The 18,292-nt window shown below is 46.5% G+C and overlaps 4 protein-coding genes across 7 annotated transcripts; 2 read left to right on the forward strand and 2 right to left on the reverse strand.

The window, feature by feature from the left end:
- Positions 1-362: 362 nt before the first annotated feature.
- On the forward strand, positions 363-4,051 carry LOC1281532 (polyadenylate-binding protein-interacting protein 2B). 2 transcript variants are annotated; one of them, XM_003435845.2, is made up of 3 exons: positions 363-694; positions 1,356-1,843; positions 1,950-4,051. In XM_003435845.2, the coding sequence occupies exons 2-3, from the start codon at positions 1,431-1,433 to the stop codon at positions 2,113-2,115; spliced, it is 579 nt and encodes a 192-aa protein (XP_003435893.1). In that variant the 5' UTR covers positions 363-694; positions 1,356-1,430; the 3' UTR covers positions 2,116-4,051. The 2 variants fall into 2 exon arrangements, with proteins under 2 accessions (XP_003435893.1, XP_321456.5); XM_321456.6 differs by having other exon boundaries at positions 376-694; positions 1,368-1,843.
- LOC4577377 (uncharacterized) lies at positions 3,518-8,826 on the reverse strand. Its single transcript, XM_001238492.4, has 7 exons — positions 8,685-8,826; positions 8,303-8,599; positions 7,924-8,214; positions 7,563-7,841; positions 5,318-7,498; positions 5,027-5,214; positions 3,518-4,943 (listed from the first exon to the last, which is right to left on the reverse strand). The coding sequence occupies exons 1-7, from the start codon at positions 8,689-8,691 to the stop codon at positions 4,896-4,898; spliced, it is 3,291 nt and encodes a 1,096-aa protein (XP_001238493.4). The 5' UTR covers positions 8,692-8,826; the 3' UTR covers positions 3,518-4,895.
- Positions 8,810-14,839, forward strand: LOC1281529 (uncharacterized). The gene is made up of 8 exons (XM_061646444.1): positions 8,810-9,229; positions 9,326-9,868; positions 9,927-10,214; positions 10,297-10,677; positions 10,758-11,027; positions 11,209-11,379; positions 11,539-13,155; positions 13,307-14,839. Exons 1-8 carry the CDS (start codon positions 8,932-8,934, stop codon positions 13,507-13,509), a joined length of 3,771 nt encoding a protein of 1,256 aa, XP_061502428.1. The 5' UTR covers positions 8,810-8,931; the 3' UTR covers positions 13,510-14,839.
- LOC1281528 (N(G),N(G)-dimethylarginine dimethylaminohydrolase 1) lies at positions 14,063-18,148 on the reverse strand. 3 transcript variants are annotated; one of them, XM_061646454.1, is made up of 6 exons: positions 18,017-18,128; positions 17,249-17,468; positions 16,966-17,166; positions 16,224-16,286; positions 15,276-15,500; positions 14,063-15,182 (listed from the first exon to the last, which is right to left on the reverse strand). In XM_061646454.1, exons 2-6 carry the CDS (start codon positions 17,390-17,392, stop codon positions 15,057-15,059), a joined length of 759 nt encoding a protein of 252 aa, XP_061502438.1. In that variant the 5' UTR covers positions 17,393-17,468; positions 18,017-18,128; the 3' UTR covers positions 14,063-15,056. The 3 variants fall into 3 exon arrangements, with proteins under 3 accessions (XP_061502438.1, XP_061502437.1, XP_003435894.1); XM_061646453.1 differs by having other exon boundaries at positions 17,713-18,120; XM_003435846.2 differs by lacking the exon at positions 16,224-16,286 and having other exon boundaries at positions 17,713-18,148.
- Between the last annotated feature and the right edge of the window lie 144 nt (positions 18,149-18,292).

An 18,292-nucleotide genomic window follows, 5' to 3' on the forward strand; every position in this document is an offset into this window, starting at 1 on the left:
AAAAGGATGAATTTGCATTAGATACATCTGTTCGCAGCGCTTATAATCCGCTTGCTAAGCTTACTCCACTCCGGTGGCTTTGTTAAAACACCTCATAGCTGTTTTAAAGCTGATTAAAAGCTACCTTTAATTTCTCTGCAAAGTAGAACGAAAAATTCCACTTGCCACTGTCACGATATTTGATGGCCATCAATTTATTGCATTTTCTTATATTTTGCTGGTCCAACTTTTCCAAACCCAAACTCTTAGAAGGCTTTTTAAATTCTGTTCCAACGCATTTTGTTCGGTTACGGTTCAAACATTACCCGAATGTCATGCGGCGAGCCGTCAGGTCGCTGCTCGAACAACAACATAAACTGCTCGACTCGCCCTGTCAGTGGCCCGTGCACGAATACTGCTGTACGGGTCGCCATCGCCACCAGTGGGAAAAAAATAACAAAGCAATCCAGCAGCAGGGCGAACGCACAAAAAGAAACGAACAAAACGCTCGGCCCCGAAGGTGTACCAAATTTTCTCAAGTGAACTTTACATTTTCGAGCGATTGTTGAAATTTTCGTACGAAATTACTTGCGTAGCGTACAAATTGGTGTCAACGCGCATTTTGGTTCGTGCAAAACCTTCCGGCAGGCTGAAATTCGAAGTAACGCAAAATTGCGACGTTGTGAGCTACATTATTAAGCGTTTTCTCCTTGAGGTAATGAACTGCAAAAGATGGAGGTGCTACCGGGTTTGTTACATTCTTGCTTGTGTGCTGGTGTTGCAATACTGGTTAGGCGCCTGGGAGAGGGTCAATTGTGCATCCATGTTCCAGAGTAAAAAAAATGGATTTCCAAAAATGTTGCAAACGTTTCTGGACTAGTACCATTATTATTTTGTGACGGTAAGCAGGGCTGAATGGAAGAGATACTTGTCCACCAACAAGCGTCCTTCACCCCCTACGGTGTAAAGGCCATTCCAATTCACCTTGAGATAGTAAAAGCAGCGAAGCAACTTCAAGCAATGGAGGCAGTGACACGCAAACGAGAAGCGTACGGAATATCAAGTGTATTGTTTCACCCCCTCCCCACCGTCACTGTCCTAGAAAGGCATTATTATTATGAGCTTTGTTTTGGTAGAGGTGCAACAGAAGAGGAAGAAGACGTCATTTGGAAGAGTACGTTAGCCAACTGTTTATAATTAGTCGAAGGCGAAAGTAAACAAATAACGCATAACAAGTTGAAACACACACACAGACATATATACAGATACACTAGGCCAGATAGGTCTCGGCCTACATGATTCTTTTCGCCTACCAACCCCAGGGAGTTGCAGCACTGATGTGAATTCAAATATTCATTACATAAAATTGATAATAGTCTCTATTTCAGTAAACACCCACACAAACACACAAGCAAATCGTTTGCCGATCGGTCCTGCAAGCGACAGAGCAAATGAAAATGAAGATGCCCGACAACAACATCGGCGGCAGCAGCTCGAACACCTACACACACATCACCCTGCACGCGGGCAACGGGTTCAATCGGGGCGCTGGTGGCGGCGGCGGTGGAGGCGACGCAGAAACGGTGGCGGTCCGCAACACCGCGATCCCGTATCCGAACGATCCGTACGACTCGGACGGGGACAGCATGAGCACACCGCCCAACGAGGAAGCCACTGGCCCTGCGGACGACTTTGCCGAGTACATGTGGATGGAGAACGAGGACGAGTTCGACATGCAGGAGATGCAACGGCTAGAGGAGGAAGAGCTGATGGACCAGTGCATCGAGGCGATGATGATGGATGAGATGGCTTCGGCGGAGCGGATGGCCTCGACGGCGCTGGTAGGCAATGTGCCGAGAGAAAGGTAAGAGAGTGCGCGCGCCCGGGAAGCCACCGAAGCCCTTTCGGAGTTGCTGCATTGCCTCGTATCCTATCGTTATCGTGTCCTCCTGTATCCCATTCTCCTGCAGCGGTCTGATGAACATCCTGTCCAGCCTACAGCTCGACAAAGAGGGACAGCAGGGGCAGCAGACCCGCCAGCCCAAGGATGTGAACGTGGAGAAGTCGACGCTAAACCCACTGGCCGCCGAGTTTGTGCCATCGCTGCGTGCGCTCGTCGCTCCAACGTCCTACTGAAGCCACAGTCGGGCGGGAACAAGCATCGAAAAAGGTATGCAAATACTCACAAAGCGAGAAAAAAAGTGGAAAAGGGGCGATTTATTTTTTTTACGATTATAATTGCCTTATTCTTTGTACGACGAACGTGTGTAATGTGTAAGCGCATAATAACACAACCCCATAGAGAGCTAATACTGTTTAACTGTCCTTCCGCCGGTGGGGCTGCATTGGAATAAATGTGTTTGTGTGTGTGTGTGCGTAGAATTTGCGTTTACTTTTCAATGAAAAGTAACGATTCTCGAGTCATGCCACTTCCCAATTTTGCTGGTTACGAATTTCGCGCACACTGGGCAACATCGGTAGCCGATGCTTGCATCTGGGGGATGCCATTGTACTTACGAAGGGAACCAGATCCCTTCGTCCCGTCTGTTAGCTGTGTAATACGAACCCGTGTGTGGGTGTGTACTGGCGTTGGAAGTACACCGCTTAATAATAGAACGAATTTTGAACGCATTCGCTACCATCACCGAAACATACTGGTGATGGAAACATGCCGAGTGCTCACACAAACGCTTCCACCGTGGCAACGAACTTGAAGAATAATTATTAATTACATGGCTGTACTGGTTCCGCACGCCCCAGAGTGTACAATACTTACCTCCCCCCTTTGTTTTGGTGGCATAGGACTTTTAATCTGTTGTGTTAGTTGGTAAAGATTTATGGTGCAATGCGGAATCAACCCTCCTACTACACCTACCCGTTAAGAATAGGGAACAAAACAATGTGCTTAAATCGAAACCTTTACGGAACCGTCGTCGCGTATGTCTTGAGAAGAAAGTCCAACTTTTTTTTTTTTGTATCGTGAGTTTGGGTAGTGTGCAAGTTCCTTTTTTATGTTTCAGCCATTTTTATTCTTACTTTTTTTTTGTCTTTCATAAAATATTTCCCCCGCAAAAAAACACACATATTTACATTTGCGCTCTCATCGGTTACGCTATTAGAGAAACGAAAGCGGTCGAACACAAAAAAAAAGGTCCCGCGATTGCTTTCGGGAACCGATATTTCATCATTAGATCGTTGTTAGTGATTAGTTGTAAGCAGGCTACTGATACTACACAGGAACGCCACTAAAACTATAATAATTTACAAACAACAAAAACAAAAAAAGTATAAAAAGTCAACAAGAAAAGTCTGCTGTATGTGTTAGTATTATGATTGTTCGTGGCGTGGCGACAACTGGCAAGTGCAAACCCGGGTGTGCACGTTTGTTAGCGAAAGGGCGATCGAATTTGCCACAGGAATAGAACATTTCTTTCGTTACAAGAAAGGATGATGTTTCAACTGTGATACGATTATCGTTGATTCATATCCACTATCGGGATTAAGTCATTCAGGCATAAGTTTTGTTTTTCCCCCCCCCCCCCCCCTCTTTTACCCGGTCTTTTGCGCGATGGTGGATGGCGCTACCGCGGTTGGTGCGGTTATGAAGGTTCTCTCTGTGTGTTTTGTCTCCTCATTTCATACAGAAAAACCACCGGTGGGACAGCACCACCGCGCACAGCACAGAAGAAGAGTTTCCGTTTGCATTTTACAACAGGATCGTATGGTCCGTTGTACTCTCATATAGAAAAAGGTGGTACAAATATCCGTCAGCTTTTTTTTGTTTTGTTTTGTTTACAAATGATCGAATGAAATTTAAGTTTTAATGTGTACAATTTTAGGTTCCGTACACAAGCAACCGTAAGAAAGCAACATGACACGACAATTAGTTCTAGTGCTGCAACAGCAAAACGAAAAAAAATAAGATAAAATAAGCGCAAACAGTTTATTTAGAGCGAATCGAGATTTAAGTGTAACGAAATCCTAATTGTGTGATAGTTTAGAAAGAAATGGTCAAAACCGTGCAAAAAAAAATAAATAAATAAAAAAGACTGCATTAAAGTCTTCAAAGAAAGTGATGAGACGATGTTTTATTCACTGTTTAAAAGCAGTACCGGTACTGGATTGATTTGAATGTAATTATCCTTTTATTCGCGGTGTAACTCACTCTTCCGTTTATTGGTTAATGATAAATAGTAGTAAAATCAAACCTACTCTAACACGATGCTGATTTTACAACATTGTCACTCTGTCTATCTTGGCTACGGTCAACAATCGGCAGCTGTGGGATGTAATGTTGTTCGTTGCCAGTTTCCAGTTTCCAGTGTCTAGTTTCCAGTTTCCGGGTTCTTCACTCCCTGTGTTCTCCAGTGTTTGATGGCGGATCCGGGGGAAGCCTTTACGGTGCGCATTAATTTTGCTTTTCGCGGTTGATATCCGTGTAATCTTAAAAATACTTACCAGATGGTTGTGGATGAATGACTATTTGTCTTGTTTCAGTTTTGAACTCATCTATTACTTTAAATTATCTATATCGCACATGTCCTAAAGGCAGAGTCTTGTTTGCATTAAAATAATTACAAAGAATTGCTTTTAATGCAGTTGTCCCTTTCCCTACACACAGCTTATGTCTAACAAAATTTCTTAAAGTAAGTAATCCTTCGCTGTGTCGCGCTTACGACACATGCTGAATTGTGCGGCCAACTACATAATGATGGTTGGATTAATTGAGCGCCGACTGTTGCTCAATCAATAACATATTTTTCTGTTTGATTGCGGTGGCCGTATTATGGCCTAGTGAACATTTCGCACACGACTTCGTAATCACGCCTTACAGGCATTTCGACCGCGTGTCATTCACAGTTTTTCAACTGCACACAATGCGTAACACTATCTTATGCATAAATGTTATGAGCTAATTAGTCTAAAACAACTTTATCGTCATTCATTTCTTCTGGTGGAGGTGGCTGTTGATGAACAGTAAACGTGCAAAGGGGTAAGATTTCGTCTCAAGCGTTCCTGTGGGATTGACACATTGTCCGAAACTTACCAGACTGTAGGGCACGGCTTTGCATCGGCTTCCGTTGTGCAGATACGTTATCTTGAGCGCGGCGGCCGCCGAATCTTTGCTCTGATAGTCAAGCACACACACTTCATTTCCAGGCGTTCCGACCGTTCTCATGAAAACGATATTTCCGCAAGACTTGAACGTTTCAAATATTTCCACCTCAGAATAGGCTGTAGAGAGTATGTGTATAAAGTAAAACAAACAAAAAAATAGCATCAATTGGGATTGGGCACATCGGCAATGTGAAGCAGTCGGCGGAGGCGACACACTCACGTCCATTACAGGTCACTCCTATGCCACGATTCGCACTCATTTTGTAGCGCGTCTCGTGGACAGTAACACGGATCAGGCGTCCCAGCACCGTCTTCAGATTTTGCTCCAGTGCCATGTAAGCCTGATACATGGTTTCGAACTTCACGATCATCGTTTTCGAATCAGGCGTGAAGGTTTTCGTTTCTGACACGAACTCAACTTTGCCATAGTGGCTGAAAAGCTTTGCGACGTACTGCTTGCTGGCTTTTTTCGGAAGATTGCTAACTTGCACGAATGGTCTTTCGGGCCAATTAGCCCGTTTGTAAGCGGGCGGATCCAGTCCGGTTTTGGCCCGCTTGTTTTGTGCACTAGCTGCTGCAAAACTTTCTAGCAGCCGCTTCTGCACCTCCGAACCGTTGATAGAACCGGTGGAAGCAGATTTCCATTCATCCTCGTCATTGGTTGGAGTTGGCGATCTGGAACGAAACGATGGTGCCGGCGGAGGGGATGGTGCAGGTGGAATATCATCATCGTCGTCGACATCCTGCTCGCCCGTCGGTGAATGCTCGCTGTCGATTGGGGCTGATTCCTGCAAGGGCGTCGCCACACCAGTATCGTTGGTCAGCACTACGAGCGTGTTCGATGGCGTCGAGGCTGATCGAGGTGGCAGGCTGCCCGGTTCGCTAGTGCTACGGTAGTAGTCCTCAATGATCGATAGCATCTGCAGCTGCTCCGGATACGTGAAGAGCGTAAAGCTGCTCAACTGCTGAAAACCGCTGTCTCCGTTGATGAGATAACGAATTTTATCATCACCGCTCAGGGACAAAAAGTACGGGAAAGTGACGCATTGATTGACTATGTCGCGAACCAAGTTAAACTGATTCGCCATTGACAGCGAGGTGAAGTTTTTGCACTTGATCATTTGTGCTTCGACGGTTTGCATTAAACCTCGCATCCGCGGACTAATTTCCTGTCCGCCTATTTGCATCGGTCCACCAGACATGGGTCCAGCCGGTCTACTCATACCACCAGACATTGGTGGCGGTATCCAGCTACCGAGGCCACCTGGATTAGAAGGACCCATTGGTCCTATTGGTCCCATTGGTCCCATTGGTCCCATTGGTCCCATCGGTGTCATCGGTCCCATTGGTCTCATTGGACCCATCGGACCCATCGGACCCATCGGACCCATCGGACCCACCGGTCCCATTGGACGCATCGGTCTAGGCCCCATCGGAGCATTTTGCACCGGTCCGCTCCAAGGAGCGCCAGATGCAGCTCCCGGACCCACATTAGGGTTAATGGGAGCTGAATTTTGCATCATCCCTGGCGGCCCGTCGTTGGTCTGTGTACCTCCCATTCCCTGCTGAGGATTGTTCGAACCCGGCAGGGAAGATACAGTTACACAAAAGCGACCCACGCACATCACTTTCATTGCCCTCGCTTGACATTTCTCTTTGGCCATGCACACGATGGCTGCCTCCACCTTGGGACGGTATACATACTTGACGTCGCCTATCATACTGAACCGGTCGTAAATATCCTCATCGGCTATTTCTTCCGTGAGGTCGGTTACTTTCACACACAGTTTCGGATCATGCACGATACAGTGATCGGCCATCAGGATGACCAGCCGCCGCGAACACATGAACGAATTGTTGAGCTTGCAAACGCGCTTCGCTTCCAGCTTGGTTTCGAAGCTAAGGTAAGCGACACGGATCGGCGACGTGCTGTACTCTTTCAGCTCGCGCAAATTGATTACGGTCCCGTATTTTTTAAAATAATCTCTAAACTCTATCAAACCTTGCCTCGGCCCATAATTCCAAACCTGCACCTCGTTCCGGTAGTACTGCGGGTTGGGATTGCAGTACTGCGGGTTGAACGCCGTTGGCAGCAGCGACATGTTCTTGCGCTCCTCGATGTCGTTAATGTGCAGTAACATGTTTTCCTTGCGCGTCCGCCTTGGAGGAGTGCGTGTATCCGTGCTGCGAGGAGCGTACGTGGGAGTTACGTAGCGCTTTGCCGAGTACGGCCGTATCGCCACCGTCTCGCCAGCGACAAGCTTCAGTAGGTTAACATCCCGGGCCGCCTTCTCGGAGTCCATGCGGACAATTGTGTTGTAATTAACGGCATCGATGCGTTGTATGTATTCGACGCGCCCATGCTCGGAAAATGTTTCAAATATCTCGTCGTTAGTTATATCTGGAAGCATTTCAACATTCGATCAACAATCAATCGCTCATTTCCGCCCCACGGCAGTACTCACAAACACTCGTGCGCTGTATGATAACAGCTTGGTCCGAAGGGTTCGACGTGTACCCCAGCAACCGATTGTACACCTCCATTCCAAAGCCCTGAAAGTTTAAAGGTGCGTGCAGAAATGCCGTCCGCGCCATCTTCGGATGCTGATAGGTGACGTAGCCAATGTTGGACATCACGCAGCTAGCCGATTTTTGCATCTCCCAGTCGACAATCTTCCCGAACCTGCCCAAAAATTCGACCACATCATCCTCCTCGGTGTTTCTGGGGATGTTGGTCACAAGCACTGCACAGAAAGAACATTTTCGGGAATTATGTTTGAGGTACTGAACTGTACTGTACTACCAATTCTGGTGCGGCTTACTTACATGTAGTTTCATGTTCCGCGTCTGGATCGTAAACTAGATCCAGCTTGTCGCACTTGTCCCTGATGCTTGCATACGCTACGGCCTTTTTCTGCTCTAGAAACATACTGATTTTTCGCTTCACTTCTACGATGTAGGGTTCAATGCCCTTCAGCGACTTCTTCAGCTCCATTGCCGCCTTTATGGATGCGTTATCCTTAAAGGACACGTATGCATAGTTCTGCGATGGTTTTTGTACACATTCAACCGACCCAACTGCTTCAAAGTGTGCGTACAGGTCTTCCTCGGTGATGTCTGGGGAGAACGGACAGAAAGAATGTTGGGTTAGGTGTAAATCTAGGCTAGCAGTCGGTCGTGTTTTAAGGGTTTGCAAGCTACTTACGCTCGTTCAGATAGCGGACTACAACGGAGAGTAGTGGCGTGAAGAACGGTTCCGCTCTCGTGCTAGCGCAGAACAGCCGCTTTTCCTTGAACATTTGCTTATTCAAATCCAGTTCCTTTTCCCGACCCAAACTTTCAGCAAACTTTACGTACGCAATCTTTGTCGGACAGTAGGTACACTTGGCCAGTCGATACTCGAACCCGGTTATCTTTCCACAATCTTTGAGAAAGGTTCGTAACTCACCCTCCGTGGCAGATTTCGGCAAATTGCCGAAATAATATTCGTTTTTATTATTGTCTGCAAGGACAACCAGCAGCCGCCAGCAGAACGTGTTAGCAAATGTTTCGACCTTAAAAGGTGCAAATCGATACGGTGCACTTACCTTCCATGGTGTAGCTGTAAGTAAGAGCTAATTGGGCAGATTTTAGCGATCATTCGCCGATTTTACGACAAACTTACAGTAAATTTATAGAATTTATATGCTGCACTATCAGGCGTACACCCCTTGTTTACGCTTTGCGGCCTGCGCCATTTGACAGATGTGACAGCTCGAACGCCGCTGGCTGTCATTTGTGAGGAAATTAGCAGCAAGCTGCTGGCTGCTGGTTCTATCTTTCTATCTTTTCGTGATGGATCCAAACGAAGTGGTGTATATTTCTAATATTCCCAAGCAAACGTCGCTGGCGGAACTGCACAGCTTCCTGCGGTCGTCGGGAAATGTCGTCGGCTCGACGTTCATGCGTGAAAATCGAAATGATTGCCGCACCAAGATCGCCTTTGTTTTGTTCGAGAATGAAGACCAAGCGCTGGAAGCATGCAACCTGGACCAAACGCTGTTTCAGTCGCATCGGTTGAGCGTGCTGCTGTCCAATGACGACCGAAAGTTTCTTGCCGGCTTTACAATAGTGATACAAAACACGTCCTCTGGTAAGTTCCGCTTCCGGCGTACTGCTGCTTTCCTTTTCGACCCTATCACACACTTATGTTCCCTCTCCACTTTATCCTCTACGCTACGCCGCACAGATACGAGCGAAGAGGATCTGTTCGAAGCCTGCTGCAGGTACGGAAATGTGGAAGCCGTACAGATCCCTACCAATTACTACGCGTTTGTCGGGTTTGCTGAACGATCTGCGGCTCATGCGGCGCAACGGAAGCTGGACAATTCTATGCTCAAGGGCCAGCAGGTCTCGGTAAAGGTTCTGGATGAGGATGTGCGCGTGCGGCTGGAAGATTTGGACAGCTACAAAACGCCGCGCGTGTACAACGAGCTGCTGCGCGCGAAGCAGCAGTACTTTGATAATCAGCAACCGAGCAGAGGCAACAATCAGAACAACCGAATGAATCAAGATCAGGATCAGGATCACTATCAGGACCAGCAGCACTACGACAACGTAGACGATGACTCAATGGGACAGTTCAACCAGAATGAGGATGATTATGATCCGTCCATGGATCAGCAGCAGGATAATCAGCAGTGTTTTGAGGAAGAATACAGTCCTTTGCTCGTTTACCGGCGTGATGTGCGCTTTGGAAAGCTCCGATTTAAAGCCGCCAACAAAACGTCGGGTAGGTAGCAGTATTTCTATGTAACCCGGCGCACCGTAATCCAATTGTTGTATTTCAGTGAAAGTGGAAAATATTCCACGAGACGTTTACGACGAAGATGTCGTTATATTCTTTCAAAAATTCGGCCCAATCGTAAGCATCGAGCGCGGCATATGTCTAAACGCGGTGTTTACGAAGGTTTACATGATCACGTACGAGAACGAAGAATCGCAGCAGCGTGCGATCAATTGCTTTTGCCGCCAGGTAGTGCTGTCCAACATTACCTGCACCGTGTTCACCATGATTCCTGGGGAAGCACTGTATCCGGTTAAAAATCAGAGCGTGCTGATCAATTATGTGCCAACCTGTAAGTTGATGTCGTCGGATCGATACGATACGCTCGGTGGGATGTGGTTTTAATGTTACCGTGTGCTTCATTCACTCGCTAGATGTATTTTTCGATGAGATCGTGCAGGCATTCGCCGACGTCGGGAACGTGCTGTACGTAGAGAAAATGGTGCGCAACAATGGTCCGACGATCGTGCACTTTACGCACCCGATCAGCATGGCCGAGGCGTGCCAAATCAACTGCATCGCAGGCTATACGGTTTTCGTTATGCCGGTAAGCCAGAAGGATTTTCAGCGATTCGTTTCCAGTTGCGCTTCCCTGAAGAAAGCCGCCAAGGGAAAGGTACATGGAACGTCAAAGTTCGACTATCTGCATGACATTGAAGCGAAGGAGGAGCAGGAAAAAATGGACAATATCATTTTCAAGACAGCACACAATCCCCACTATCGCAATCCCAACCCAAACAAATACAGTTTTGAAGGTAAGCGAAAGATGTCAGGGAGTAAAGTAGCTAGTAGTTGGGCAGTGCTAAATGCAGTGTTTTGTGATGTTTGTTTACAGTGGTTCTTTACAACTGTCCCAAGAATATGAAGCTAGCAGCGCTGAAGCAATACTTTAATCGTGCCGGCGAAGTGTTGGCCATGCGCCATGAAACTAGCAGATATGATCCGAACACATGGAAGGTGTACGTCAGCTTCGCCAACTATCTGGAGGCGTATCGAGCCATCCGGCTGAAGGGTAAGTTAGGTGGAGAACTGATCTTCAAACACATCGCTGCGGAAAGCCCAAAGCTCGACTGCGTCGAAGGCATAATGGTGAAAGTTCTCACAGGTAAGTCTAATCCAGTTGAACGTATTGTGAACGGAGTGGAATGTCGTGTGGATATTTCATTTGGTGTTCATTTGGTCATAATCGAAAACAAACCCGTAGCTGACACATTACATTGATCATTAGCGTTAGCGGACGGTAAAGCATATATTATTAACAAAACTATTTCTAATGTATCCGTTAGAGGAAAATATTAGCGTGGCACGAGTCACGCGCGGCTTTCTTGGATGCGGCGGGTTGTATTTTGCCGAAAAAGTAGGTTTAAATGAATTCGTCATCATCTTTCGAGACCTTAAAGGAGCCCGTATAGCGTGTGGGGTAAGGGCTATCGACCATCACCCAGTTGAAGTTTGCTGTAAGTTGACACAAAAAAAAAAACAACAACCAACCACCAGAACTATTCCCAGTTGCTGTCCGCACAAGGATGTCGCAGTCTTGTCTTAGTTTGTGCATAGATCCTTCCCGGTCACTTATGCCAACCGTGCTTAACTGTAAACTCACCCGAAAAATACAGGCCTGAAAGATGTGCTGAAACAGAATGGATTTAAAAAAGGTGGCCCAGGCGCTCAGTTGGACGACGTGGATGATGTGAAGCGGCGACCCCGCGTATTACTTTCGGATATATTTGCCGACAAGGAAGAAGACAACCCCCCGAAGCAGCAAAAGCCTCCAATGCAGGAACCGGTAAAGGTGGAAATAAAAAATGCACCCAGTGAATCACCCAAGGCGTCGACGAGCGGTGCTCCTCCCCCGCTGGCACCGGACGCAACATCGGCTGATCTCCGGAAGGTGATAGCAGAAAGGCGCAGCATCAAATCGGAATGTCAGGATAAGCTCAGCGATCTGGAAGAGATGGAACGCTACATTAAGCAAAAGGAGCAGGAGATCCAGCGTAGGCTGCAAAAGCTGGAGCAGGATGAAGCGAACGTAACGGCGTTGCTACCCTCTACCAGCTCGAAGCGCCAAAAATCGCCGGAAGGAAAGGGAAAGGACTCAACAAGCAGCAGCAGCAGCCACAGCCGAGCCGAGCAGAGCAGCAGTAGAAGTAAACGCATTTCGCCGGCTCGATCGGACAGTGCGTCCACCAGCCAACGGATCAGCACGCACACGACGACGACGGCGACAGTTAGCAGCATTCCCACAACCTACCCAGCTGGAAAAATGATTTTTCCGGACCAGATGCGCTCCGTGTCTCCGTCGGACCGCTTGGCGCACGAACGCTATATGCAGATACGGGTGGAAAAAATCGCCATCACACAAGAGCTGGATTCGCTGCGCCAACGCTTTGACTACCGCAAGGGATCGCGGGTCGATGCGTTGCGCGATCTGCTTGCCGGGCTGAACCGTGAGCAGCGGGAGATACAGATACAGCTGGAGGCCAAGTGGCGCTTCAGAATGCCGGAAGATGTCAACTACGCGGGAAGCTCATTCGATGCTTCACCATCACCACCGGCAAGGCGGCAAAATGTTCGATCACGCTCGCGCTCACCACGCCGTTCACCCCGTCGTTCACCCCGTCGTTCACCCCGTCGTTCACCTCAACGTTCATACCACCGTTCGCCCTACCGTGCACAGTCACGTTCGCGCTCTCCGTCACCGCGCAATTATGGTCGGTCGCGATCACGCTCCCGATCACGCTCGCGGTCTCGCCGTTCGCGCCAGCTGACCCGGTCCCGGACGCGATCGCCCGTGCGCTGGTCGCGAACATCCCGTTCGCCTTCTCCCCAGTTCTACCGCCAGAGGCGGCGCCGTTCAAGGACCCCATCCAGAGAGGCCCGGCCGCCGTCAGAACCAAGGCGAGGATATTCCTTGGAACGGGACATGTACAACATTGGACGCTATAACACGAAGCATCAGAAGCACACGGTTTTCGTCGGCAACGTTAACAGCAAGATGTCGGAAAGAGAGATTGAGGACATATTTGCCCGCTACGGGCGTCTGGAGAATGTGGACTTTGCGCGCCGTAAACGGTTCGGCGAAGTGTACTTCAACTACTCCAACCGCGACCATGCCTTCAAAGCGCTGGAGATGAACAACGTCAAAATAATGGGACGCCGTCTGCGCGTCTCGTTCAATTCGGAAAAACCGATCCACCGAGAGGGATACACAATCTACTACACCATGAGGCAACGTAAGTATTTGAACCGAAATCTTTCCCCTGCTCTACCCCGGCCGGCCCTCCTTCTCCTAGTCTCGCGTGAAGATGGTTATTTGGCAGAAACAAATATGTGATATGTACTCCCTCCCTCCATTTTGCGGTTCCTTACCGTCTTCTCTTACAGCGACCGACGAACAGACAATTTATCAATCATATGAATCGTACGGCGAGATTGATTTCATTTGGTACCCCGATAACGGGTTGTTTGGTACCATTACTTTCCGGCGGGCCGAATCTGCCACGGAGGCACTTGCAGTGAATGAGCTCAGCGATGGAACAACTATTCGTCCTAAACCTTTCATTGACAAAGTTAGGCACGTCCAATAAGCTTGCGTGGACGCGTAAAATTAAACACTGCGACATGGACGACGCACAGTAAGCAACATCATGGTTTTATCATCGATATTCTGTCATTCTAACAGTAGCAAACACTTCTGACATGTAAGTGGCGGAATTTAGAGATACGGCTCAAGAAATTATTTGACCGTAAAAGTTATTGCAACACGAGTTTGCAATAAAAACACGTAAACATTGTCGCTTAAACCAAGCGAAGAACAAATTGAACACTTACTGGTGGTAAAAACAACATTGGAAGCAGTGGAATATTAAAACCGCCACGGAAACGTCCGTGATTTTATTATTGCTGTAACTATAAAGGACAAATCTTTCGGAAACATTGAAATTAATGTTACATTGCTTTCGTTTTATATACTTTTTTTTGTTTCAATTCACACAACAAATAATTTTCTAAAGTATCGCAAGCAACGATGTTAAATTGTCTCAGAAGGTTTCCGGGGAAGAGATGTTTTACGATGTATTTCTTTCAATATTTCTCGTTCAGAGAGAGAGAGAGAGTGAGAGAAGACAGGAAAACAGATGCTTTAAAGAAGCTACAATTTCACATCTTTTATTCCTTTCGCTCAATTATCAAGGTTCGCGTGTATTAGAGATAGTAGAGAAAAATCATGTCGTTTACAAACTAAATTGCTACGTTGTAAATATCTCCCTTTGTTGTTTTTTTTCTTCGTTTTACTTATTTGTCGAGAAACAGTTGCAAAATACACATTTGTACTCCTCACACACCGCACAGTTTCAGCAAAAAACACCGGTTGCGACCGAAAATATCGAGTTAGAATTGAGTTAGGTTTAGAATGAGATTTTTATTTGCGACCCCTTTTTCTTCGCACTCCACAAAAGAGAGATAGAGAGAGAGAGTATTCGCTAGCATTAAGATTAATATCATTGGAACGATAGTGGTTTAAAATTGGGAAAAAGTCAGGAATTTTTTAAGCAGCAAGAATTGTACCATTAGCAACGCGCATATTTCGCTCGTGGCGTGGTGGTGTACACTGGAGTGTTTGGGTTTTGGAGTTGGAAAGCAGTAATGCCCACTTAGATGACTAGTATCGACAATTGTCCGCGAAAAATAATATGTTTAGTTGCCGCCGTGTTGGAATTACTAACCACATCTACACGAAACTGAGATGCAAACGCAACTGATAAATACTAACGCATTTCTGTGGACACGCGACACGGCAACCTTTTGAAATGTGTGCAGAATAAATTTAATACTTTCACAATACTTGTGAGCAGCAGGTTTCGCTGCCAAACATACACAACCAGTTATGGAAAAAGAATAAATAGATTTAAAAACACATCTTCAGGAATATTTCGTTCCTAAAGCAAACATATAATCATAATTACTCGGTCATGGAACAACATACACAAAAACTATATATAAAATACGTAAAAAAAATGTTTTGTGTTTTGCAACACACACTGCACACAAAATAAGTTAATTAACGAAAAAAAAAAGAGAAAAATGTAACGTTTCTCGCGTTTCTAGAGTCGATGTGTCGTGTTTTGTTTTTCGTTCAAAGGCTCTTGATGTGCTTGGAACGTTTGACCAGAATAGAGCACGCAGTAAGACCGTTGGAAAACTTGCCCAGCTCGGACATGTACAGCATCTGGCGTGGAGCGTCAATTTTCTGCGACAAAATCTGGGAAGATTGCAGGAAAAACGAAAAGCGTTAGCTCGTACGACAGTGCCACCGGTCAACAGAGTAGCGTCGGTGAGGCCCCATTCCTATTACCTGCGTCGAGACTGGAATTTCGTCCACGGATCGCGTGACGAGTGTGCCGTTGATGTACAGCACATTAGCTGCTGTCTCCTCCTGTAGCGTCAGCGTGTGGTACGTAAACGTTGCTTCCCTTTCGATCCGTTTCAAGATCTCTTGCGACTCCTTGCTCCGACTGACGCAGAGTACGTCGGGTCCTCCCATGGACACGTAATACTTGAGATGGTGATGTTCAGTTACCTGGCGAAAACGAGAATAGACAAACGGTTAACTTGTGACCGCCGGTTTTGATGTACTGCCGCAGAGCGAATAATGTAAAATCACTTGTAAGCAGATACTCAAGCTGCGCTGGTGTTGCAGTGCGTCAAATTAGCCAGGGCACAAATTATCAAACTATTTTAAAATTTGCAAAAAAGCAGACTACTGCTGGCATAGTTGAAAAAGTGCTCGATAAATTTAAAAAAAAAAACACATAAAAGAAATGCACTGAAAAAACAAGTCATTTCAACCATTTCAAATTGATGCACTTGTAAAGTTACAACACCACCAAACATCAAACTAGAAGAGGCTCCTTCTATTTAGAAAAGAATTTAAAAAGCAAAATGCTAAAATTAGTAATCATGCATAAACAACGTGTAAAGGAGGACGCCTGACATTCGTATGAGTCCGTTTCGGTAAGTTGACCAAAGTAGCAGCTTTCTTAGGTGCAAATGAAACTGGCCATTATCGGACCAAAGCAAGCAAACCCATCGTGCGATCTGTGTTCTACTGATAACGCATAATATAAATCGTAAGCGCTGCGGGTACACATGGGTATGTTGGAAGTACACAATGCTTTGGAACGAACATATGCAGAGAATAAAGTTTAAATAACGGAAAAAGAAAAATTAGCTTTGCTTTTGTGTTTTTTTTTGTGTTCTGTTTTTGTGGCAAATACACGAGAGCATAGTGTAACGTATCAACCTGAATGACTCCACTGACTAAATCCAACGTAATAGGATTCACCACTTCGTCTACGTCTTCTACCTATTTGATATACAGTGGTGCACACAGGTGCGATTCGATTCCGCAGATTGCATATACACAACGAATCAGTTGGGAAGCAAGGACAGTGTGTAAAATGTAAGGATCAGAATAATTTGGTGGAGATGGTGGTTGGCAAAGAGAGAAAAAGAGAAAGAGAAGTGAAAGTGAGAGAAGGGAAGTATAGTAAATAAAAAGGTGAGTAATAAAGGTGATGAACAACAAGCGGTTCCGAGGTAAATGGTATCTTTTACAGATGGAGTCGCGATTCATTCGTCATTGCAGTCCGTATTGCAGCATTCGTACGATGGTCGTAAATATAATCTTTTAAACAAAAATAAAACTGTACAAGTTCAGACACACGAGCGAAACGAACATCGGTCTAATATCACTCGAGCGAAGGCGAAATTCTGTTTAGCAATTCTACACAATGATGATACACACAAATGAAGATGTAAGCTCTAGTGCCAACAACGACGATGGGCGGTCATATATATGTATGTACACTAATGCCTTAACGCGATCATTTGACACAATTTAGAGGTACAGGCTATTATAGAGTCAGTTAGAAATTAGACGAAAAATCACAAGGTGTGTAAGGATCGGAAAACACATACAGCACTGAGATCAGAGGTAAATGGAATGTGTACACAACCGCACATTACGTCCCGCTAGCCAGTACCTTAATCGGAACACAGGGATACTCGGGAAAGGCGGCCGCCACAGCGCGAGCACCGGCCTCGTTGGTCCACTTGCTGAGTCCGACGAAAAACTCGCGCCCAGTGAACAGCACGTCGCCCCCGTCCAGTCTAGCGTTTGGATCGGCTATTTCAGCCAGTGGAAGATCCAGTTCCTTCTTCAGTACAGCCCGTACCGCTTCGACCTGCAATTGTGTAGCATACCGAATCGAACCAAGAAGCGTGTTTAGATTGCTAGCAAAGGGTTTAGGAGATCGATTTACTAACTTCCTGCAACCGATGGGGATCGCCGGGCCGGCAAATTAAAGCGATTCCATTGCAAACGACGGCGCAGTCCTCGACGAACGGACATTCGGGTAAATTTTCGTCCGGCGGCAGTTCGATCACGTCCAACCCTAGGTCACGTAACATCTTTACATAGCTTTCATGCTGCAATTTTGCCTCTTCTAGATCTATTTCTCCCCGTGTTCTTAGCGATAGTGGAATTCTGTGAGGTTTGGGGGGAAAAAAACAAACATACATTACACACCGTTGAGCTGGTAGGCCTATAACCTCGTTATAGGATGGCTTTTCACGCGACACATTTGGAAGAATGGGCGTTGGATGTACGGTTTGATTGAGCAAATCGAGCAAAACAATTAGCCTTTGCACTGCATGATTTGATCCCCCGGGGGTCTCAGACACATGGGACCCCACCTTTTTTCGCTGCTGGCAAAGAGCGCAGTACATACCTGGCAGTGATTGCGTGTGTATAGCGGAAGGGTGACGCCATGCCTAACTAAATATGATTTCACGTTGACCAAATTAGTACCGTACCGGACAAATGATGGAGCTACTGGGGCTACCGATGGGTGGACTATGAGCACATTTAATATACAAAAACAACACACAAAAGCGCACACACACACGCAGTCTACACCTTCGGTCCTACTCGGGAAGAATGGTAATTGGAAGGGAGGGAGTGAGTACACGAAATAAAACTGCACACTCAACGGACGAACATTCGGCACACCCAGGCCACGGCCACTACTTTACCAATCGATTAGCCTGATTGCCTCGAAGAATTGTGAGCTGTGCCCGTTCGGAGCTGTGGTTCGCCAAAAGTTGTTAATTTGTTGACAGCACGACGCTGTTTTCATGCCGCTGTTTGACAACGTAAACATACAGGGTGTAGCAGCACGTGCGTGCTTGCAGTGTCCTGCGGGAACAGTGTGCTGTAAACTTACGGCGCGCATATTATGAATGAAATCTTGCAAGTGCTGGCTGTATGGTGATGTGAAAGTGTAAAGAAAAAATCAGTCCATATTTCCA

This window comes from Anopheles gambiae, chromosome 2, assembly GCF_943734735.2.
Source record: "Anopheles gambiae chromosome 2, idAnoGambNW_F1_1, whole genome shotgun sequence".
Lineage (NCBI taxonomy): Eukaryota > Metazoa > Arthropoda > Insecta > Diptera > Culicidae > Anopheles > Anopheles gambiae.

Excerpts from the sequence above, each read along its gene's own strand:
- LOC1281532 (XM_003435845.2), top strand. The coding sequence starts at position 1,431 with ATGAAAATGAAGATGCCCGACAACAACATCGGCGGCAGCAGCTCGAAC. Across the intron at positions 1,844-1,949 it reads GGCAATGTGCCGAGAGAAAG|CGGTCTGATGAACATCCTGT; the intron begins GTAAGAGAGTGC and ends ATTCTCCTGCAG.
- LOC4577377 (XM_001238492.4), bottom strand. Across the intron at positions 7,499-7,562 it reads CATACAGCGCACGAGTGTTT|ATATAACTAACGACGAGATA; the intron begins GTGAGTACTGCC and ends AAATGCTTCCAG. Across the intron at positions 5,215-5,317 it reads AGGAGTGACCTGTAATGGAC|CCTATTCTGAGGTGGAAATA; the intron begins GTGAGTGTGTCG and ends TACTCTCTACAG.
- LOC1281529 (XM_061646444.1), top strand. The coding sequence starts at position 8,932 with ATGGATCCAAACGAAGTGGTGTATATTTCTAATATTCCCAAGCAAACG. Across the intron at positions 9,869-9,926 it reads AGCCGCCAACAAAACGTCGG|TGAAAGTGGAAAATATTCCA; the intron begins GTAGGTAGCAGT and ends GTTGTATTTCAG. Across the intron at positions 13,156-13,306 it reads CTACTACACCATGAGGCAAC|CGACCGACGAACAGACAATT; the intron begins GTAAGTATTTGA and ends CTTCTCTTACAG.
- LOC1281528 (XM_061646453.1), bottom strand. The coding sequence starts at position 17,753 with ATGGCGTCACCCTTCCGCTATACACACGCAATCACTGCCAG. Across the intron at positions 16,287-16,965 it reads ATCCCTGTGTTCCGATTAAG|GTAGAAGACGTAGACGAAGT; the intron begins GTACTGGCTAGC and ends TATATCAAATAG. Across the intron at positions 15,501-16,223 it reads TAGTCAGTGGAGTCATTCAG|GTAACTGAACATCACCATCT; the intron begins GTTGATACGTTA and ends CGTTTTCGCCAG.